We start from the raw sequence: 22,716 nt of genomic DNA on the forward strand, positions 1-22,716 counted from the left end.
TAGACGTCGCTAACGTGACTATAATACGGTCGTTTGCAGACTCGGAGGAGAATCTGACAGACGAGGACCGTGAGTACCGTGAGGAGAACGGAGACGACTACACTGAAGGTGCCACATCCCACCCAATCTCATAGCACCTATTACGCATGGCTAATATAGAACTGCTATCGCTTTACTTTACTGCTACAATTATATTATGCTAGGACTTGCATGGTAGTATGCTTGCTTGAAAGCCTTTACCTTGACGCAACCTTACCCCTGCATACCCTGCTATTAGGCTAGACACACGCTTACTGCTATATATTTCATTACTTATACTTCTACTACGCTTATACTACGTGCGTGGTGGAAACTGGTGTTACCTGAATTATGGGGAGAGTGCTGCGTGTGTGACTTGGGTGTGTGGAGGGTGAGGGTTGTGTCGACCAAGTTGGAGTATACGACGAGCCTGGGGCAAGTCTTGCTATGGGATGCTACCTGGGCACCCCTGGAAATGGATACCTGTAGTGGGTAAATGGTATATGGGTGGACCTGGGTGTGAACCTGCGACGGGTGAAGCCCGGGATGGAGGTGCTATGGTGGCACGATGAATGGAAACCCTGATGGAGACATTCTGGCTTGGTCATGCCTAATGACTTACTAGTACTCAGATTCACCGGAAAGCCTTACGTACCACTCGCCCTATATGGTGCGGGACGGCTGGACTACTTGATAGGATATTGCCACTACTGCTAGGTTGATAGCGGACAGTATAAGGAGGTACGGGGCGCGGAGGATTTTTTCCCCCCACACCCTTCCGAGACTTCATGGAGACCTTGTGGACCCGGCTCATGACTCACAGTTTTAGCCACCCTAGATTAGACTTGGGGTGAACCAAGGCTAAATGGTAGAGTGGCATTATCCTAGGCTAGCAAGCAGCTGAAATCAGCCTAGTTGACGATGGTCAGCGAGGATGGCGGATCTTATGGTTATGTAAAACCTCTGTAGAGTGTATGGTTGATCGATCGATACATGTGCCGACTTGTCGGCTATGGACCTTTCCTGGGTTTCGCTTAAACTAGATAGTGAGATGAGTCATTCTCTTCTTTCCCCGTGAGAGAGTGTCGGTCGTAGCTAGGGGCTATGGGCCTTGAGACAGTGCCGAGAGGGAGTTGGCCTGTCGACTGAGCGATGGTATGGTATGGTGATGGTATGGAGGTGGTGGTATGTCGATCTCTGGATCAAAACCTGGCTCGAAAAAGGGAAGGGAGTGGAATGTGTGTGGGAATGATGTTAAAACTTGACAAACTATTATTTACTTGATATGCTACTGCATAGGAAACCCCAGCCTTATAGGTTTATTTTGCTTATATCCAACTTGCATCCAATTTCCACAAAGCAATGCTCATAGGGATGGGAGTGGCCAGTACAAATCGTACTGATAAATTTTGGCACACAGATTCTACTGAGGAGTATAGCTCCGAGGAGTTTGACGGATGAGGGGTTCGTGCCTACGCTCAAGTTTGGCGATTTTATCTTCAAGCTGTTCTGAATGAATGCTACTTTTGATTCCGTCAATGCGGCGATATAATAAATTATGTAATTCCGCACTACTTATACTCTGATATTATCGTTGTATGGATGTGATATTCGACTGGAATTTGGGTAATATGATCTACAACGATCTTATTACACTTCGACGCTGTGGATTTCCCTTCATGGAAATTGGGGTCGTTTCAGAATGAACAGTGTCTGTTTTGTTATTTTTGTGTAGATTTATTTATAGCTTCAAAAATTATGAAAATTTTTGTGTGACTCCTCTGTGATGTATATTATTTAAGAAAAATATGAAATACTGTTTTTCAGCACTTTTTGAATGTGATAAAAATTGCTCAATTTATTAATAAATGGATTCTCATGATTTTTCCAGGCTTATTTAATTGTCCAAAAATTATAAAATTTGTTTTGCCACTTACTTTTCATGTAATAAACATATACTAAAATTTTGAGCTCAATTAGAATAAGTTGATTTATTTCATAATTTTAAATTAAATAATTAATTCATAAAAACAAATAGTAACCTTTAATGATTTAGGTTTTGTTTGAAATTTTGATTGAGTGATGACCTTGGGTCATTTGTTGATAATGATCCTTGGCAATTGATGTATGTGTTACGAAAAAGATTTAGTTTGTTTGACTTGCAACTGTACCGCGAAGGAAAGTTGTATTCAAATTGTTAATTTTGCATCCATCATCGAGCATCACGTTCCGTATTCTGCATCATGTTAAACATGGCATTGTTATTACGTGTAGTGAATGAAGGTGAACACGTGGTAGTTAATCAAGTTGTTGAGGAGGTTAATCCATCTGTTGAGGTCGGATCGAATACTTGTGAAACGTCGCTGGAACCGGACTTTTTCGTCAACGAAGGCAAACCCCGGATGCATACAACCCTACCTTTTATTTTACAAATTGATTTCGCTTTTGCTTCTCTTTACTACATTAAGTGATTAGGAGTCAAGTGAAAAACAAATTGGTGCATTACCAACCTTGTTATTCCATATTTACCATATTACCAGTTTTAAATTCGTATATGCCTAGTTTTGCTTAGCTATGCTTAGAACAATGAAAGTCGGGTGATTACCTGCCACCTACAAGTTTTAAATGGAACCTTGGTTAATTATGTTATCATGTGATATGGGAATGTGGAGTAATAAATCTAGACCGGGCGGACTCGGTGTGTGTGAGCCACCAGACATGGAGGTCTTGTGAGCGGGTTCTTTCCGTCTGTGTCGATTAAGGCACGTCCGTTGTTGAATTGCATGAGGTGAGAATTTATAGTACTAACCACATACTCCGATAAGCCTTTACTCGGCTATTCTATTATAAGAATGGCTACTCGCGCACTGGAAGTGGAGAGATAGCGAGAATAGCGTGTACCCACGTGACAATGGGCTGGATTGGTGGAGTACTGTATTCTCGGGTGGCGCGGACCCGTTCTTGTTTTAGAGGATTCGAGGGTAGGTTGGTATATGGAGGTCAGAGACCTGCATATGTCGTGTGGTTTGGAATTCCCAGCTGGGTTTATAATCGGTTCGAATCGTCGTTGCTCCTCGGTTATGGAGACTCAACTCACTATTCATCATCGTAGTATTAATAACTGAAACTTGAGGCTGGTTGAGAAAGTGTTGGATATGAATCACTGAGCCTGCATTTCTGAGTTTATCAGTTCTTATTTCGGTTAAGTCTTGTTGAGTACTTTTATACTCAAGGTTCGTTGACCCTTGTTGCAGGTGAGTCTCATGAGCAGATCTGTTTTGGATTGTGCTGTATGACTATCGTTCGTTCTGACGATGAGAAGTGAATGTGTGGCCCTTGGGCATGGCAGTTTCATTGTGTGTTTTGTATTATATTATAATGCCACTCTACTATTTCGTTTTGTAATAAACATCGAACTTAGTTGTGAGGTTTTGAAACTACTGTTTCGTAAATTATGTTATTGTAAGACTTCCGCTGTATTTACTCTGGTGTAAATATTTGAATAAATGTTGTAATACTGCAATGACTCTGTAACGTGATTCTGCTCGGAAATCGTGAATGATTCGGGGTTCCTCGAGGACACCCGACAGTCTTCTTAAGTTACCGGAAACATATGCACAAATGTCAAAGGTCGTCGGACAGTGACAGATGCATGTGGGTCCTATAATTTAGGAGGTTCTGCCACACCCGTCACGTACGAAGCTAGGAGGACTTCGGATATCTCTCAGCCACGTGCAACCTCTTTGTGTAGATATAAGTCTAGCTTGCATATTAGGGTGTGTGTGAGTGAGTTTGTGTGCGTGTGGTGTTGTGGGTTAGTGTGTAAGTTCAGATGGTACAACTTGTACTCAAAGAGTTGAGGAAAAAAAAAAGTGAGCTCCAGCTAGTTGAAATCCAACACGTGTGATGAGAATGCTGACAGCACCAGCACCAGGCACTCTGGCGTCTGGCCGGTAAACAAGCAAACAGGCCCGCCCCGGTCCCAGACTCAGAGATCCCCTCCCGGCATCAGCCGCCGCGCGCTGCCCTCGTCCCGACCTCCGACCCAAATACCCGATCCGCCATGGCCGGAATAAGGCTTACGCCCGAGGAGCCCGAGATGCCCGTTGGCACGCCACCCCGCCCCCAGCTCCCACCCTCCGTCGCCGGGGCAGGCGGTGGCAGCGGAGGGCTGGAAATGGCGTCGGACGACGAGCGGTCCATTGCGGCGGACTCATGGTCAGTGCGGAGCGAGTACGGGAGCACGCTCGACGATGACCAGCGCTACGCCGACGCCGCCGAGGTGCTCGCCGCTTCCGCGGCCTCCGCCAACTTCCCCTCCGCCGCCTCCGATTACTGGTACGAAACATTTTCTGCCGAATGGCCTCATTCGTGTGCGAACCGGATGCTATTGACCTCGAGATATAGATCTAGCGAATTGCGGGGGACCCGATAATGCTTGATATCGTAGAGAGCCTGTTCCTTTAGCTACTGTACGGGTTGTGGTCTCTTGTGGCTGCTGCCAGCACCTTTGGTTTTGTGCACAATGTTTTGTTATGTTTAGCACTGAATCTGTGGAAAAAGGAGGGAATATGGTGGATGCCTTTTCGCAACTTGCCCATTAGTATCATCCAAGACAGATGCATGCCCGATCTTAGGTACTGTTGCTCTTAATGTTCCGTGTTTATCAAGTAGAGTTGATTAGTACAGAATTATAAAAGATGGATGATGTCAACTAACAAATGAAAAAATATTAACCATACCTTTCCTTCAACTAACAGATAACCCCCCGGGAAAAATTAAAAGAGAGTCCCTTGAATACTATCACAAGGGGGACTGAGATTGTCAACTTGACATCTAGTACTATCACAAGGGGGACTGAGACCAAGAGGCTGAGGTGTACCACTCCACCACACTTAATCTATGTGGCATATGTCTGGTCTCTTTAATAGATACACCAAATTCTCCAGAGTCCAGATAATGGATTCCTATAGTTACAATCTCTTGTTAGAGGTCAGATGAACCTCCTAGATCTGGCATACTCTGAATCTGTAATTGTGTGCAGATGGCAGGAATGGAAAACCTGGTCTGTTGCCTGCTTATTTTTATCCTTAGATGTTTTTTACATGTATATTTAAATAGTTAACAGATATTTTCCTTTTTTAATGTGTTCTAAAATGCCCTTTTATTGAGGCAGCTCTGATAAGGATGATGAAGATCCTGGTGATGTTGAAGGATCAATGCTGGGTCTCCAAAGTTATTGGGATGCTTCTTATATGGAAGATCTTGCAAATTTTCAAGAACATGGGCATACTGGAGAAATATGGTAACCACATCATATCCTTGTTGATATCAACTATCAAAATATCAGCTTTAAGAAAAAAAGTGGCGTATTTTTGTTCATTGCTGCAATGAAGCCCAAATTGTTTGGCGTACCCAGTGCAGAGAGCTCCCGTTCTGTGCGGGGTCTGGGGAAGGGTGTCAGTGGCAAGCCTTACCCTCGCCTGTGCAATGCGAGGAGGCCGCGACTCGAACCCGGGACCTTCCGGTCATAGGCCGTAAGACTCTACCGCTTGTACCAGGCCCGCCCTTTGAAGCCCAAATTGTTTATGCTAACTAATTTCTTGCTATTACTAGGGACATTACTTGAACTTTGAGCTGTCCAAGTATTGAATGGTCAGCTTAAAATATTTGGAGATGATGTATCATTATTCTTGTTCATTATGTTTACCACTAGCTACTGTTTCGTTAGGTTTGTTCAATAAATTTCTTTTGGTGCCATGTGCCCATGTATATGTTCAAGAAAATGCAACTGAGTCACTGGGCATGGATACTTGCATTCCCATTTTTGGCACACTGAACTCAGAATTCACATGACAAAATATTATATCCTTCACTTATTAAGGTGGACTCTTTGTTTCTAGGCAATTATGATCTACCGCCTTTTTCTTTACTTGTTGGCATTTTCCCTAGAATACTGAGAGTGCAAGGGGATTTTCTATTTTAGGTTGTTAATAGAACCTCCTGTTTGTAGGTTTGGTGCAGATGTAATGGACACAGTTGCTATTTGGACCAAAAGTTTGTGTAGCATTATTGAAGGCAGGATTCCATTTGGTCAAGACAGCATAAAAAATGAAGTCGATGAAAATTTATTCTCCAACTACCCTGTTCTTGATGTTGGAACTGGGAATGGCCTTCTTTTGCAAGCACTTGCTAAGCAGGGGTACTACCCAAATTTTCTCAATGATGTTTAATTAGCTTCCCAATAAATAATGTATTGTGGTAAAGTAATCCACAAAATCTTGGGCTGCTGAAGATTTCTTCAACTGATTGTGCTTGTGCCAATTGATCTACAATCTTGTTTATATGAGGTTTTTTTTTTGTATTAAAAACATTTCTGTGACTGTCCTTTACTCTAAAAATGGCTCTGACAGAAATCCTTAATGTTAAGGGACCATCATACCTTAACCACCTATGAGATACTTTCATTAGGCACTTTTTAGTTTAAAAGTTGTATTTTAGAAGGAAATGTTAGAGATTTTGATTAGGCACCTCTGATTAGAACATCTTTTTATTGAGAAAAACTACCTTTATCCCTCTTCTTCTTCTTCTTCCTTTTTTTTTTTTTTTTTTTTTTTTTTTGCATAAGACAGAATTTAGTTGAGAGGTGAGTGGGTACCAAGGTGTTATTTCTGGGTCGCTCCTTTGGTTCATTTTCTTTTCCTTGTTCTTGCTTTGAAATCCATATTAATTCAGTTTGATGAATTCGGGTCGACACAACCATAGAAAAGGATCGCATCTCTATTTGTCACCAAATGGTATTGGCTGTTTTTCCAGGTTTACAGACTTAACCGGAACGGATTACAGTAAAGGAGCTGTTGAACTTGCAAGAAACCTAGCTGCTCGTGATGGCTTCGCTTCAATAAACTTTTTGGTTAGCACATATGTTCAGATCAAACTCTTTCTTTCCATGCATGCTACAAATATGTGAACTGAACTTGTCCAACTGTGTTTTTTCCTTGAAATCCTGTGCTTTGTTGTTAGTGGTATCATATGTGACTTACGATTATCTAATGGCCAATAACACCAAGGAGCAAGCTTATCTGAGAACAACATAGCTGTTCTTAATAGTCTAATTCTTTTTTTTTAAGTGATTTTGCATCTCTGTTTAAAATTATGTTAATGCGCATCTATATAGTTGTGTTATTCAAATTGGATTTGTTATTTAATTTTGCTAATGTGTCTATAAGAAAAGCAGGTAGGTTTATTCTTTAGTTGCAGCATTTAGGATATTGAATATTAGTAATGGGGCTATTGCGTTCTTGCCCCTATTTTGACGTCCAATTGTGATTTTACCCCTGCTTCTGTCATCGTTGTGATTTTACCCCAGTTTTTTGAAAACGAAGCTTAAGTTTACCTCTACTCCGGGAACAGTAGGTAACGGTGTCAAATGGGCTCAGTAAGGACAAGTTTGCCCATGCGAAATTGCCCCTACTTATCTGAATACATTGTGATTTTACCTCTGTTTTTTTTTTAAAATTTGGCAGCATCATTGCACAACTTGTTACATATGATTCCACACAGCATGCAAATATAGATAGATAATATCACATCAAATGAAAGTGTAGCAAAAGTATCCATACAGTACCAAGCCTCATCCAACATACAAGTCCAACAAAAGCGGTAGCTAATAGTGAGATATTGCATGTTCAGTGTCATACATCACATTCATGCATCTATTCCTAACAATGCACCCAACCTCCCTCCTCTTCCTCTTCCTCTTCCTCTTCCTTCTGTTCCAGCCCCTTCTGCTCCTTCTGTTCCAGGTCCTACACTTGCACTTCCTCTTCCTCTTCCCCTTCCCATTGCACTTGCACTTCACATGAATGGAGAAAAATGGTTCAGTAAACAAGTTGACTAAATAAGCATGAGTAAAGAAGCAAAAAAAAAAAAACAAATGAGCATGACTCACATTTCTTGTGAAGATGATTCATTTTGAGAAGATGCAGCCAAGTCACTATCATAGCTGCTATCACTTGCTGCCACAAGTGAATCAGTGTCAGAATATATGCCCTCCTCATCAACTCCTACACCCTCATCATGATGTGCGCCTTTTGCTTTGGATTTGGTGGCTCTCTCTTTTTTGTTTGTGGATATGGCTCTCTCAGCAGTGTTTGTCTCATTGGTGGGCACTCTATTCCTTACAGAAGGGTGGCACCTACGTTTTACTGGTGAATATCGCAATGGACCCTCAAAATCATTAATTTGGGCATTAATGTACACCTTTCCCTTATCTTTATTGAGTTCAAACCACTCAAGCAACTGCTCATCAGTTTTAACCTCAATAGAAGGTCCTCTAGAAATTTCATCCAATGCACGCCACAAACTTATGTACTGTTGTTAGTGCTCAGCTATGAAATTAACTAGCTGCAGTAGGTCAAAGCTATGCATGTCAACAACTTGAGTAGGCAAGGTTCTACCCTGTCGCCATGATTTTGGTCCCCCATCAGGCAAACTGAAAAATGACAGAACTCTAACAATAAGGCTCATATCCATGTGATTTGGCCTACAAATCACATCACCGAATACACAGTTAGCTAAATCGCTCTACAAACAGAAACTCATTCTTCCTACAGATTGATACTAATTTTCCTACAGACTAAATCACATGAGCTCCAAATCTTACCTAGTCTCTTCACCAACGTCGCATAAATCCATCTCGCCGGGGTCGCTGCTCCTGTCCTCACGTGGTGTAGCGCCTGGAGGCCTGCCCGCTCGGGGCGCCTGCTCCCCGACCACGTTGGGCCCTGTCCGCTCCCGCACCGCCTGGCCGCTCGCGCCGCACGGGGCGCCTAGCCGCCCGCGACGCACGGCGCCCCTGGCCGCCCGCGACGCGCCCCGCCCTGGCCGCCCGTGACGCGCCCTGCCCGGCCGCCCGCAACGCGCCCCGCCCTGGCCGCCCGCGACGTGCCCCGCTCTGGCCACTCGGGGCCGTGCCCGTGCCCTCGTCACCCAGCCGCACCCGCTAGGGTTTCAGAGAAGAACGGGAGAGATAGAGAGGATACGGTAGAGAGAATGGGGAATTGGGGAAGGTATGATTGGATAAGGGGTATTATTGTCCTTTGGTCTTATTATGAAGGGTTTTGTTGTTTTTTAATTTTTTTTAATCCGGAAACAACTAACAGAGTTAAAAGTAGGGATAAACTGAGCCTTAGTAGTTACAAAGCAGGGGTAAAATCACAACGATGACAAAAACAAGGGTAAAATCACAATTGGACATCAAAGTAGGGGCAAGAACACAATATTCCCATTAGTAATTGTCAAAATAAAACTTGGACCTTCCATTGTTTGTGGAAAAATATCAAACCAAAACTGCAGTTTCCCAAGAAAAAAAAATACTTTAGCCCAGAGACCACTATTAAAGTGTTAAGCAAGCATAATTATCAGGAATGAGTCGATGTACTGTAGAAATCAATAATGTAAAATAGTCACATGTTATTGAAGCATTACCTTGTACATTTGTAATGATATCTAACTTTGCATTTGTCAAATTATGCACTACAAATTCTCAGCTCAGTATACTCTCCGTTAATTTAGAATAGGTATCATTTCGATAGTTTCGAAGAATTAGACTGTCACAGCCAGTTAAATGCAGCCGAGTACTATTAATGCTTTAGGACAGCTGTTGTTTCAATAATATACATTTATTTTTTATTTTTTTACCTCACATACATTGGGGTCATGGACCTTGAAATTTATCAAATGATTTGCCTTTAGTGTTTTCATGATGGGGCACTTTCGTCTCTGTAATCCCTTGTATTTTTGTGTTTTTGTCAGGTTGATGATATACTTGAGACAAAGTTAGATAGGAAATTCAAAATTATTACAGACAAAGGGACATTGGATGCCATCGGATTGCATCCAGATGGTCGTGCGAAAAGGTATAACTGTGACCTGGATACCCAAAAGAGAGTTTTTAGCACTTTTAGTTGTCAGTGTTGCTAGTACTGGAATAACTTGACACATTGGCAATCCGACGGTCATGTGAAAAGGTACAACTGTGAGCTGGTAACCTGGAAGAGAATTTTTAGCACATTTACTTGTCAATGTTGCTAGTGTTGGAATAACTATATGCATTAGTGTAGGTGTTGACAAGCCATCCTGCGACAGTGAATAGCTGTAGGCTTTAGGTTGTGGTCTTTTCCCCCCCATAGCGGGCAAACTCAAATTCTATTATTTAAACACAACAAAATCACAGCATTCCATCAGTTTAAGAGTTCACCACAACAGCAACCACCATACCAAACTCTGAAACAACCACAAAAGCACCCAGGGCTTTGTGATTAGCTTCAAAACATCGCATGGGCTTAAAGCGAATGTTACACCCAGGAACAAATAGGCTTAAGCAACCAAAAGCAGCTGCACAAAGCTTCTTTTTCTAAGCTATCTTAACAAGCAAGGTTGTGTGGTCATTTTTGACTTTCATCTGGCGTTGTAGTTTCTGATCACTAATGATGAGGCTTTGCATGTTGGATCTTTTACTTATATTTGAAAGTAATTTTACATTTGAAGAAATAGTTCAGTAATATATGTTGTTGGTTTAACATTTCTCCTCTGCACCTACTTTATTCAGAATAATATATTGGGAATCTGTATCAAACTTGGTTGAGCCTGGTGGTATTGTGGTCAGTACTTTCTCCTATAGGCTTTTTAAATTATATCAAGATTCCTTCGTCAGTGATTGAAGTTTATCTTTATGCTTGTACCCTCATCATCTGTAAATTGGCATGAACTTTCCGTTGCATCTCTCTTCAGGTCATAACATCATGTAATCACACAAAGGATGAGCTTCTGCAAGAAGTAGAAGATTTCACCAGGAGAAAATTTGGCAAGGAGAACGTGGATGAAGGTGCAGGAGATGTGTCTGAGATCTTCCGGTACATAGACCATGTCCGAACATATCCTACTATAATGTTTGGAGGAATTGAGGGCTCTCAAGTCTGCACAGTAGCCTTTCAGCGGGTGTGACTGAAAACTGAGGCACACATAGTTCTTGGCCTAATGTTTCACGTTGGATCCAGAAGAAATGGATAAAAATTTTGTGCTTCACCTGTGGGACTGTTCCTACTGTATTACCAAACTGGGTCTTCTGTGGTTAGCTCATCTATCCAGGATGGTCGTGTGATTTTAGATGCCAGACGATGAGACGAGTCAGTCCTGTATTGTCAGTTGTCACCGTGAACGTTTCCTCGTATTTCCGTTCCTCTTATACATACTAGTCTTAATTTATTACTCTTTCTTGTAAGAAAGAGGTTTCAACTTGCTACCAGTGGATTGCTGGTATCTCTCCCCTAAGATTGCATTGTCCCAGGAATAGCCATGTTAAGTTCTTCAGGTCTCCAATGCTTTCCAGAACGTCACCTTCGTCGAAGCTGTTCTCTCCAAGGCCTAATTCAGTTAGGCCCGATAATTTGCTGACCCATGTTGGGAATGCCCTATTAAAACTATTGGTCGACAAGTCAAGAACTTGTAGGTTGACCAATGCTGAAAGATCAGGCAATTGGCATGTTAAACTGTTCATTGACAGATTAAGAACCTGCAGATCTGTGCAGTTGGCGAGCGCAGCAGGAACAATACCTGAGATGGAGTTTGCCCCAAGCTCCAGAGTGCGTAATTGATCAAGAAGAGAAAATGAAGATGATATAGTGCCTTAACTTCTGTTTGGCTCCATTATATATATATATATATATATATATTAGCCAGCTACAGAATAAGTTATTCTGTAGCCACCTCTATTTACCATAATTTTATATACTAATTTACCATAATGTCAATATATATTTACTATAATTAGGTTACTATAACACACGGGGATATTTACCATAACGTTATAGTAAACCACTTAGTAAGGAGTTACTATAATCTCATAAATTAATATAGTAATTATCGTAACTCAAAGTGGCTACAGAATAAGTTATTTTATAGCCAGCTACAGAGTAGTAGTTCGAAATATATATATATATATATATAGAACTACTATCCTGTAGCTGGCTACAGAATAACTTATTCTGTAGCCACTTTGAGTTATGATAATTACTATGTTAATTTATGAGATTATAGTAACTCCTTACTAAGTGGTTTAATATAATGTTATGGTAAATATCCCCATGTGTTATAGTAACCCAACTATCGTAAATATGTATTGACATTATGGTAAATTAGTATATAAAATTATAGTAAATGGAGGTGGCTACAGAATAACTTATTTTGTAGCCGGCTATTGAATAACCTCTCCCTATATATATATATATATATATATATATATATATATAGGTAGGGGACTCCCCTGCTGACCGTTAAAAAAAAGATGATATAGTGCCTGATAGTGAGATATTTGAGAGTGATATCCCAATGACATCACCAGAATTGTGGTCACATGTAACACGTAAAATTGGCACGGTGAATGGGATTCATCCCAGTTGTGTAGGTAATTCTGTGGGATCTTTCAGATAGCCTTTAATGTCCAAAAGTATCTCTCTATCCAGAGGTAGTGATTTTGATATTCCGAAATTGCAGAGCACAACAATTAACCAGAAATATATTTTCAAATATGAGGTGGACATTACACTCTTAGCACCGTTTACCTGAAAATAAGGGATCCTGACATAAGTGCACTGGCAGATTCTCAGAATTTCTTTTGTACATAGAAACTACTATGAAACACTACACAATCTCGCAATGATTCTGTAACTTCCAAACCCCATTATGACAAGCCTGAAGCCCAAATATTTTTCAGATATTTACAGAGCCTGCCTGACCAGGAATCACCGTGCAGCTTCCTACCAAATGTTTATGATACGCTGCAAACCCCCTGCTCCACGAGGTTCTGGAACCGGCGTCTCGTGCACAGCCTGCATTCTCATGAAAGTTCACATTGTGATTATTTGTAAATGAAGCTGGCATTGGAATTCTTCTTCTTTATCAATATAGACGGCAGCTCTGCTGTGCGATTCATTTAAAGAAGCTGGAATTGGAATGCAAAATGGACCTGGATTCTAAAGATCTGTCGTTGATTGCACGAATGAAGCAATGCGGTAATTGATATCAAGATGATGTAGATTGGTATGACAATTCCGGCCGTTCTGAACATCAGCAGCTATATAGGCAGAGTAATTTGCACAGTTCAGGTGTTCAGTTTGCATATAAATAAGGATTAGTAAGATAATAATGTATCAGATTTACTGCCTTACAGTGATTAGCTCTACTGAGCACACTTCATGGTTGTGGAGTATAAGCAAGATTGCGTCACGGAGCACCAACAAAACCATCAACTGCAAGTGTGTTAATCAACAAAAAAAAAACAGTTGACTGCAGAATGAACACTCATGATAAAGTAGAAAATTTGCCCTTTGTAACGCTTACAGCAATGGCAACTACTTGGCAATATATGACGCCTTTCAGGTTGGGACTTTGAGAATCAACGCTTGATGCACCATCAGCTTGATCCGAGGTGTGACCATAACTAGCACTGGGGTTTTCTCGTATTTCTCCAGCTGCCCTACAATGGGATTAACTTTATTTACTAGGTGATTCATGAATGATCAGCTTTCAGATCTTTGCAGTGTCCATTTTGTCAGAGAGGTAGAGGCATAAAGCACCGAGTGATACCTTAAATTTATTAGGTTCCTTCCATGCCGAAACAAAGGAGCAGTGTAGTTTGGTTTGAGTTGCTGTGGCATCATGAGCAGAAAAAAGAAGTCAGACAACAGTAGTGTTCTGTCATTCAGCACCGTAGACTCAATAGTGGTTTTTTCTCATCCTTTTTATGACTACATAGTAAATCTGAAATGGACATTTTCAGATTAAGGGAAAATAAAACCTAAATTGCTATCATGGAAAGAAAAATGCTAAAACATATTCAGCTGCTTCTTGTCATGTAGTAATTCTGTTGAGAATGATTGGTTACGATAAGAAAGTTTGGGAAAGCGATACCTGCAAGCATATCTCACATATGGTGTCTCCCTTCTCGTTACACCACCGCTGGACGCATCTGTGGTCAGCATACTGCAACCAGCAACAAACTGATTCAAGTAAAACTTCCGTTTATGGGGCAGTACAAAAATCTGTTGCCCATCATGATGGAAATAGAACGGAAAGAAAATAATCACTTGCTAAGTCGATAACTGATAACACAAGAAATGCCTGATTGCATTGTAATAGTAAGTAACCAGCAATTTGCTGGAGTTTAAGACAATACTACCAGAGGGTGCAATATCCATGATTGAGCATGGAGTAATGAATTTCAAACAGGTTTCGAACTTGTTGGCTGGTTATTCTGTGCAGCATCAATCAAGGCTAGTTTCTTTATGTGTTCTTTTTTCTTAATTTTCAATCAATGCAAAATGTACCATATGCCGATGCAAATTAGCTTCAATTCATAGTGTAGCCAAATATGAAACTGGAACACCGAAAAGAGAAGCAGAGGAAATTAAGCTCGCCTTCAAGCTGCCCTTGCAGGAGCAGGGGGTCTCCATGTAAGCCTCGTCACCTTCCTCTTGGCATATTCTGCACTCCACCATGACACCACTCTTGGCCTTGCCCTTGCCCATGCCCATGCCCATGCCCATGCCCATGCCCATGCCCAGCTGAACATCTTCAGGAACGGCGGAGGGATCGGTCTGGTCGTGATCGGACCCGGCGGCTGTGGAAGCCACGGCATCGGCAAAGGCCTCGTGGACGGCGGACTGGAGCGTCGATTCCGTGAGCAGCCGGCCCGTCATCAGCGCGAAGTGGTCCGCCATCCTCGAGCTGCTGCTAGCTTCCGGAGACGCAGACGCTGGAGATGGAGTCAGCACAAATCTGTGGTCGGCATGCGGCGGCGATCGCTGGAACGCTGAAACAAAGTTTCTTCAGAGTTCAGAACAAACGCCGCCAGACTTTTCATAATTGAATTTTGAACCTGCAGGGACAACCACCATCTCCGGTACGAAAACGTCGTGCTACTGCTATCAACGAACACGGGAGCACGGACATGGCACGAGGGCCGCTGAAAAGAGTCTCCTTTCGATCATCTTTTAAGCTGAACTCGCTCAGGGTAGAAAGGGGGAAGAAGGAGGCGTGGAGGTGGTGAAAAGGGCTACCTACCTGGGTCCTGGGCAAAGAGAACGGAAGCCAGCCGACTAGCTGATGCAGAAAGAAAACGCGCGAGGCGGTTTTCACGGCACGGGACGCGTTATAGCACGCATCAGGTCTGTCTCTGGCCGCCGGAAAGATCCTGCTGGCTTTCTCCACCAACAGAGAAGAAAGGAAGAAAGAAACGGAAGGATGCGTTGCAAAGGCCGCGGAGAAGGCAAGGGAGCAGGAGCAGGAGCAGGAGCAGGGCAAGCAAGGAAGAGCAGAGGCAAATTAAGGCGACCAGACGACGAGCCAAGGAGGAGGAGGCTTGCGAGGCGGGACTAGGATAAGGGCCTGTTCGGTTCCTGGGGTTCTGAGATCAGGAACTATTCCGATCAATATTACTTATCTAATTTATATATACTGTTCTCAACCACCCTGGAATCAAGCCCGGGAATTGTTCCGGCCAGGATCGTAGCTCTATTTTATACAGCAAAACAGCAGCAGGAACAGTTCCGGCCAGGATCAAGGCTAAACGAACGGGCCCTAAACGAACGAGCCCTAACTGAATGAATTCCTAAACACCCTGGATGATATGAAGAGAGAACAAAAGATTCGGGTTAACATTAGTTGGCCGCATCCTACTGGTCCCTCTCGGCATTTGGCCTTTCTTACTCCGGAGAACAATCTGATTCCGACCCTGCCTCACGATTCGTGCGATAGAATCACACTGGCCCCGTAACTGTCTTATATACTGATGATAATAATTGATTGATTGATTCATCAGGATAACGACGTCTGATTCTTTCCCGAATGATGGCATTATTAGAAGAAGAAAAAATCATACAAGTTGTATCGAACTTGCTAGCGTCCAGACGTCCGTTTCGGAGCGCCAGCGTTGGACGCTGCGCCTAAGGAGGAGTGGGGCTTTCGAAACCAACATAGCAATAGAAATGGAGCCCGTGCTGCCTGTTGTTGCGCGCCCCACCGCGTGGATCACACGCTGCTTGCCGCCCTACCATTGTGCTCGCTCTATTTCACCTGACCGCCGCGTGTGCACTCGGGACCCCACGTGGGTCCCAGTCACCTGCCCCGTCTGTGGATGCGCGTCGTGGGTGCATGTGCCGGCCTTAGGCGCTCGCACGGTGACCCACGACGACGCCCGAGCAGTTACAATAGGCGGCTGCGGCAATGGGGTCCCATTACAACATGTGCAATATTAGATCTACTTTTGTAACATCCAGATGAAACACTTGCAACGTACGCCAAAACAGCTAAAGCACTTGCAACATACGTCTGAAACACTTACAACATATGTCTGAAAAAACTTAAAAACACGTGTGTAGCCATTGCAAACATATGCAACATTTAGATGAAACACTTGCGACATACGTATGAAGCACCTGAAAAACTTGAAACATACGCTTGCAACAAGCATATATATGCAACATCTAGATCTACTTTTGCAACATACGCCTGAAATATATGAAATATTTGGAACATACACTTGAAACATACATGTATAGCCATTTGCAACATGTGCAACATCCCAATCTATTTTTGCAACACCGATATAAAACACTTGCAACATATCTCTGAAACACCTAAAACACTTGAAACATACGTTTGCAACATGCGCTTTCAGCGCAACATTTTCTTGTTGCTTCGGCAAATGGAGGCTCGTCGGTACGTGGAGGTCACTAGTATGGAGCTCGCCAACGGCGCACAGAGGGCGAGGTAGGGGCGGCACGGGCGGTGGTGACGACACAGAGGACGGGTGGGCGTGGCAGCAGTGGCACAAAGGGTGGGTGTGGGCATAGCGGCAGCGACGACGTGACAGCCTCTGTTGTACAAAACTATGTTAACTGAAAGAATATAACGTATTAATGATATGTTTGAATGAATATTTTTAATCTTACGTCCAAGAAGCCAAGTGTGTAGTCGTCATTCACTCTCAGCCGAATGCGCCCGATCTCTTCAACTGAGCATTTGAGTGTGTTGCCCTGCAACAAAGTTCTCAATAATAATACTTCTGAACAGATAGCAATAGGTTTTGTTTTCTTTTGTACAAGAATCTAACGTATTATAAGGGTTATACGGCTTGAAGGTTGCACTAACTACAATAGATAACTCCTAATGTCGGTCCAAGAACACCTAATGTATTTTTATGCAATTTAACATACAAAAATAAGGCAATTGACTTACCACTCTGTCCAAGATCGGTCCTGCCTCCACCTGCCTTCCTACACGAGTCGACTGGTCATACGCCGTGTCTTCATCGTCGGAGGACTCGATGTCGGCGTAGTCAGCTTCGCTCCACTGTAGGCTCAGCCTGCACCGGGTCGCACGCTGGTACCAAGCTTGGTACCGCCTAAACTCACGGTTCGTGTGCGGCTCGTTGTTGTCATCCACGTTGTCGTGCATCTCCTCCCATTCCTCAATGAAGGATTGGTGGTGGCTCTCCTAGTCATAAATCTTCTTGTTCCTTTGACGATCTAACCTGCACGTATGTCATCGTTACATGAATCCATGTACGTGTCACCATATTAATAGAAATGGACCATCATCATGAGACATTTGAAATATCAAAACACTTACTTGTGTAAGTCAACGCCAGTCGAGAATAGAACCGTAGGCCAAAGCTATCTCACTCCAAATTAGCATGCAACCCTATCTGGCAGGTGGAACTCGACAGCATAGAAGCAGATTAGAGGGCACCTCATCCTATTGAAGTCGTCGTCGGCTCTACAAACGTTGCTCAGTTGAAAAGAAAGTGCGTCCTCTCCACCATACGGCTCCCACTCTACCTGCAACATGCCCAAATAAGATGTTAGATGGTATACTAATCCTTTTCAAAGTTGTTTTTCAGCTGAGAATATCTTATTTGGACATGTTGTAGGATGAGTGGGAGCCGTATGGTGGAGAGGACACACTTCCTTTTGAGCTGAGCAACATTTGTGGGGCTGACGACGACTTCTATAGGATGAGGTGCCCTCTAATCTGCTTCTATGCTGTCGAGTTTCACCCGCCAGATAGGGTTGCACACCAATTTGGAGTGAGACAGCTTTGGCCTACGGTTCTATTCTCGACTGGCATTGACTTACACAAGTAAGTGTTTTGATATTTCAAATGTCTCATGATGATGATCCATTTCTATTAATATGGTGACACGTACATGGATTCATGTAACGATGACATACGTGCAGGTTGGATCGTCAGAGGAACAAGAAGATTTTTGACTGGGGGAGGCACCACCAATCCTTCATTGAGGAATGGGAGGAGATGCACGACAACGTGGACGACAATAACGAGCCGCACACAAACCGTGAGTTCAGGCGGTACCAAGCTTGGTACCAGCGTGCGACATGATGCAGGCTGAGGCTACAGTGGACCGAAGGTGACTACGCCGACATCGAGTCCTCCGACGATGAAGACACGGCGTACGACCAGTCGACTCATGCAGGAAGGCAGGTGGAGGCAGGACCGATCTTGGACAGAGTGGTAAGCCAATTGCCTTATTTTTGTATGTTAAGTTGTATAACAATACATTAGGCGTTCTTGGATCGACATTAGGAGTTATCTATTGTAGTTAGTGCAACCTTGGAGCCATATAACCCTTATAATACGTTAGATTCTTGTACAAAAGAAAACAAAACCTATTGCTATTTGTTCAGAAGTATTATTATTGAGAACTTTGTTGCAGGGCAATACACTCAAATGCTCAATTGAAGAGATCGAGCGCGTTCGGCCGAGAGTGAATGATGACTACATACTTGGCTTCTTGGATGTAAGATTAAAAATATTCATTCAAACATATCATTAATACGTTATATTCTTTCAGTTAACATAGTTTTATACAATAGAGGCTATCACGTCGTCTACGCCGTGCGGCTGGTCGTTGTGGTTGCAGGACAGACACGACGCAAGACGTGTATGTTCCTTCCGCAGGAAGAGGAGGCTTGGGTTCCTCTAGTCAAGCAGCTACAGGGGACGAGGACGAGGAAGACAACGACGACGACGACATGGACAAGAGGCATGAGGAGCTTGGCCCCTCTTAGCTCCATGATGCTCCCTCGACTCATCCTACACCGCCTCTAGGCACTAGGCGACGCCGTCCGTGTGACCCTTGCACTCCAGGCACCAGTGCTCTGGGTCACAAGAGTAAGGGCAAGAGTAGGAGGCAGTGAGGATGTGGTAGTTGTTAGTATGCACTATTATAGATTTTGTATTTACTTTTGTGTAACTATTTAGGACTGTGAGGACATTGTGGACTATTTGGACTGCGCAGGACATATTATATTGGTTGTGATGTTCGTTGTGGTTGCATTTTGCTCCTTGGATGATTCAATGTTTGAAATATATAATGATGTCTCTGTTTGTAACTGTGGATGCTCCTAAAACAAGGCAAACTCTTGTGATTTTTTTCCATGAAACAATAATCATACCACACTGCTAAAAAGGCACAAATATAATACACATATTAACTATAAATTTATTAGAAAGTGTATAATCCAAACGTATCGTACATACGCTTTGTAGATGAATCTAGGGTTACCAAGCAATAGTGAATGATTCTATGGTTTTCAGATAATAAAAATAGACTTTTCAGATACAGGGACAACAACGATTTATCACATCACTGACATAGTACTGGCATGCAAGGAAGCACAACTCCACTCTATCTCCACCATCCATCTTATTATTGTTTGATCCAAGGGCTTAGGTGAAGAGGCACACGGATCGCTGACATGGCACACTGAGAGGCCTCCATTCCTCCTCTCAACTTATAAATAACCACTCACTCCCTCTCATTCACACACACAAGGAAGAACACTCCTCAACATTTTCTTTTGTTGCAGTACCAATGTCTGAAGGGTCGTCCAGAGGGAGAGAAAAGGGGAAGGGAACTACCTGGGGGTGGGAGGGTCCTCTTGGTCGCGATTTCTTTGAGGAAGCTCTTTATGAGAGGTTTCTAGTTGAGAGCAAAAGTGATTTTACCAAAGAGGCACCACTGAGAGGATACGATGAAAGAAAAGAAGAGTGGCCAAAATACATGTTTGGTGAGGACTGCCTAGTGCAGATGTTCACCGAGGGAATAGATGGAGGTCGTCGTTTCTTCAAATGCCCGTGAGTATGGGTAATTGTTATTACTATTTGTTTCTTCAATAAGTTTGTCTTATATATAACTTACACGACATACTTATTGTAGTCTTCCTTGACCGAAGAAAATTATGGGTTCAGTAGGTGGGTCAATCCTCGACCTATTTATCCGCATGCGGAGTACATCTATTACCTACAGGACCATATCTTCGATCTAGAAAGGGAAGTTAGCAGCGGTTACAAAGACGACGGACAGGACGACAACAACAATGGTGTCGATTCACAGGAGACACTCTGCAACGATCCATATTGCACCTGCCCTAACCACAAGAAAGGGGCCTCCCCCGTCACCCCAGCCACCACCATCACCAACAATGGGAGCCTACTATAGAGAAGGTGCAACACAATTTGCTATGTGGCCACACTACTAGGATGACTTTATCTTTTTCACATGTACCCAGGTTTAATTACCTAAGGCATGTTAGGTTTAATTACCTAAGGCATGTTAGGTTTAGTCGAAGGAAACTATGTACCCAGGTTCGGTATATGTAGTCACATGCCATTTGATGTATTCGTGTATTGATTTATATAATGCCGTACGTCGTTAGGTTTTGTTGCAGCACGTGTTCACATTTCAATACGTCCGTATCATTAAGCGGAATGTTAAGACCATAGATAATAAAAACAACCACATAATGAAAAGTTCAATACTATGCCACATTACACAACATATTAATACTACAACTACATGCCGACAGTAGACATAGGGGCAAATGTACTTCCAAATCCTCAGTCTGAAACGTACTGAGTAAGCAACTCATCATCCAAGTCCTAGTTCTCTACTACAACCCTGTTGCTGTGGCTAGGCTCAACTGCGTTGCTCGGACCTGCCTTTCGCTTGTAGTAAGCGGCCTCCGCTTCATCTGCGGCCGCTGCGGCCTGAGTGATCTTGGTTTATCTTTTGATGTTACTAAAGCTAGATTGTCTGAACGATTGATGCTGGGTGTGACCAGTGGAGGTATATCTGCAGGGAATACACAACAGTTTAGTTCTAAGATGTGGGGCATAACTCATAATGTTTGCCAAGGAGTTGAATACAAGAATGCTGATCAGGCCGGTAGACCATTTGAAAGTTCCATGATGCAGAAAAATGTGAACTTATATGGTGCTAATACAGTTGTATCAGAAAGGTTTTCTTTTCATAAGATTTCATGAATTCTCGTAAAGTTTTGAGCTTGGACAATGAGTTTGGAGTGGAATCACTTCCCTATGTTTGAAATCAACCGTAAGATTGACAGTATACTTAACCCAAGACGCTCTGCATTTGGTAGTTGGTACTTCACCTGATAAGTCTTTTGTTCCGCAGAAAGATTTGAAGGTAAACATGTCTACATCCAATGTGATGGCATTTTCATCAAAGGAATATCAATTCCACTCACATCAAATAGCTGATGAGGATATAAGTGCTGATCTGCTGGTGGCATCCTGCCTCACCTAGATGAACATATTGGTCTCAGTTTTGATCACTCTGGGAAAAAATTGAGGGGCCATTTATCAATTGAATAGTCATGCTCTTGCAGCAAGAATGAAACTAATTCATCATGTTCATTGACGGACAACCTCTGCGCTAGCAATTTTTTTGCGAATTCAAAGGAAGCACCTCTTTGGTCTACCGAGAACAACATGTTCTCAGCAAGCAGAACAGAGAACGAAAATGCTGAAGGTACACTCCTGGAAATGAAATTAGGAACAGCAGGAGGATGCCCAAAGCAACAAGACTCTGAGAGAGTAGCACATCATGGGCCAGCATTTGGTAGAGAATGTGAGATGCAACCAGTTAATGCTTCTACCACCAGTAAAGGGAATGATGTGGGGACTGGTGATCATGGTATGGTCTTTGCTAATCTATTACAAAATGAAAATGAGAATCTGCGCACACACATAGTGAATTCTACAATGAAGTTGACAGAATCCTGCAACTTAAATGGTAAAATTGAAAACATGGTGGCAACGAAGAGCAAAGGTGAAATGTTGGCTCTTGGGAAACCACCACATGGCATATTGACAGATGGCAAACGAAAGGCTCCCTGCTTATTTGAAATGCTAACACTGCCTTCCAAATCACAAGCCACATATTTCAATGATTCCATATCTCCGGGCATTTGTTCGTTGGGTGCGCAGAAACAGTTCACGACTAAAACTGATACTTTGTACAGTGGTACAAATCATGCATCAGGTGAGGCTATTATGAGATAATCTATCTTAGAGCTTACTCTTCTGCTGCAAAATGCACAAACTTATTTACCAGGGTGTTTGTGTTGAAAGTTTTACCTCATAATACCACTGAGAAAAAATAGATTCAGTCTCAATGCAAAATTGTAATAGTTTTACTCACTGTAATGCTATTTATATATTTGTTCTTACTGTAATGCTATTTATATATTTGTTCTTACTTCTTTGTAGGCTTTGCGTCATCGTCAACACACAAGGTATTATACCAGCCTG

The 22,716-nt window shown here is 42.7% G+C and overlaps 2 protein-coding genes and 1 pseudogene across 7 annotated transcripts; 2 read left to right on the top strand and 1 right to left on the bottom strand.

Moving 5' to 3' along the window:
• The first annotated feature begins 3,956 nt into the window (after nucleotides 1-3,956).
• Nucleotides 3,957-11,383, top strand: LOC136456395 (uncharacterized). 2 transcript variants are annotated; one of them, XM_066456246.1, is made up of 7 exons: nucleotides 3,957-4,356; nucleotides 5,195-5,323; nucleotides 6,032-6,220; nucleotides 6,835-6,931; nucleotides 9,835-9,938; nucleotides 10,631-10,682; nucleotides 10,813-11,383. In XM_066456246.1, exons 1-7 carry the CDS (start codon nucleotides 4,082-4,084, stop codon nucleotides 11,023-11,025), a joined length of 1,059 nt encoding a protein of 352 aa, XP_066312343.1. In that variant the 5' UTR covers nucleotides 3,957-4,081; the 3' UTR covers nucleotides 11,026-11,383. The 2 variants fall into 2 exon arrangements, with proteins under 2 accessions (XP_066312343.1, XP_066312344.1); XM_066456247.1 differs by lacking the exon at nucleotides 6,032-6,220.
• A 1,200-nt stretch (nucleotides 11,384-12,583) lies between these two features.
• On the bottom strand, nucleotides 12,584-15,474 carry LOC136458742 (uncharacterized). 5 transcript variants are annotated; one of them, XM_066458678.1, is made up of 9 exons: nucleotides 15,142-15,384; nucleotides 14,957-15,043; nucleotides 14,496-14,882; nucleotides 13,990-14,061; nucleotides 13,666-13,727; nucleotides 13,420-13,555; nucleotides 13,248-13,328; nucleotides 13,046-13,153; nucleotides 12,584-12,908 (listed from the first exon to the last, which is right to left on the bottom strand). In XM_066458678.1, exons 3-9 carry the CDS (start codon nucleotides 14,796-14,798, stop codon nucleotides 12,837-12,839), a joined length of 834 nt encoding a protein of 277 aa, XP_066314775.1. In that variant the 5' UTR covers nucleotides 14,799-14,882; nucleotides 14,957-15,043; nucleotides 15,142-15,384; the 3' UTR covers nucleotides 12,584-12,836. The 5 variants fall into 5 exon arrangements, with proteins under 5 accessions (XP_066314775.1, XP_066314773.1, XP_066314774.1 ...); XM_066458676.1 differs by having other exon boundaries at nucleotides 14,496-14,890; nucleotides 15,142-15,212; XM_066458677.1 differs by lacking the exon at nucleotides 14,957-15,043 and having other exon boundaries at nucleotides 14,496-14,890; nucleotides 15,142-15,474.
• Nucleotides 15,475-20,210: 4,736 nt separating this feature from the next.
• On the top strand, nucleotides 20,211-22,467 carry LOC136460871 (uncharacterized; annotated as a pseudogene).
• Nucleotides 22,468-22,716: the final 249 nt, after the last annotated feature.

This window comes from Miscanthus floridulus, chromosome 6 (assembly GCF_019320115.1).
Source record: "Miscanthus floridulus cultivar M001 chromosome 6, ASM1932011v1, whole genome shotgun sequence".
Lineage (NCBI taxonomy): Eukaryota > Viridiplantae > Streptophyta > Magnoliopsida > Poales > Poaceae > Miscanthus > Miscanthus floridulus.

Excerpts from the sequence above, each read along its gene's own strand:
- LOC136458742 (XM_066458674.1), bottom strand. The coding sequence starts at position 15,030 with ATGTCCGTGCTCCCGTGTTCGTTGATAGCAGTAGCACGACGTTTTCGT. Across the intron at positions 14,062-14,495 it reads CCTGCAAGGGCAGCTTGAAG|TATGCTGACCACAGATGCGT; the intron begins GCGAGCTTAATT and ends TGCTGGTTGCAG. Across the intron at positions 13,728-13,989 it reads TATGTGAGATATGCTTGCAG|CAACTCAAACCAAACTACAC; the intron begins GTATCGCTTTCC and ends ATGATGCCACAG.
- LOC136456395 (XM_066456246.1), top strand. The coding sequence starts at position 4,082 with ATGGCCGGAATAAGGCTTACGCCCGAGGAGCCCGAGATGCCCGTTGGC. Across the intron at positions 6,932-9,834 it reads TCGCTTCAATAAACTTTTTG|GTTGATGATATACTTGAGAC; the intron begins GTTAGCACATAT and ends TGTTTTTGTCAG. Across the intron at positions 9,939-10,630 it reads CCAGATGGTCGTGCGAAAAG|AATAATATATTGGGAATCTG; the intron begins GTATAACTGTGA and ends TACTTTATTCAG.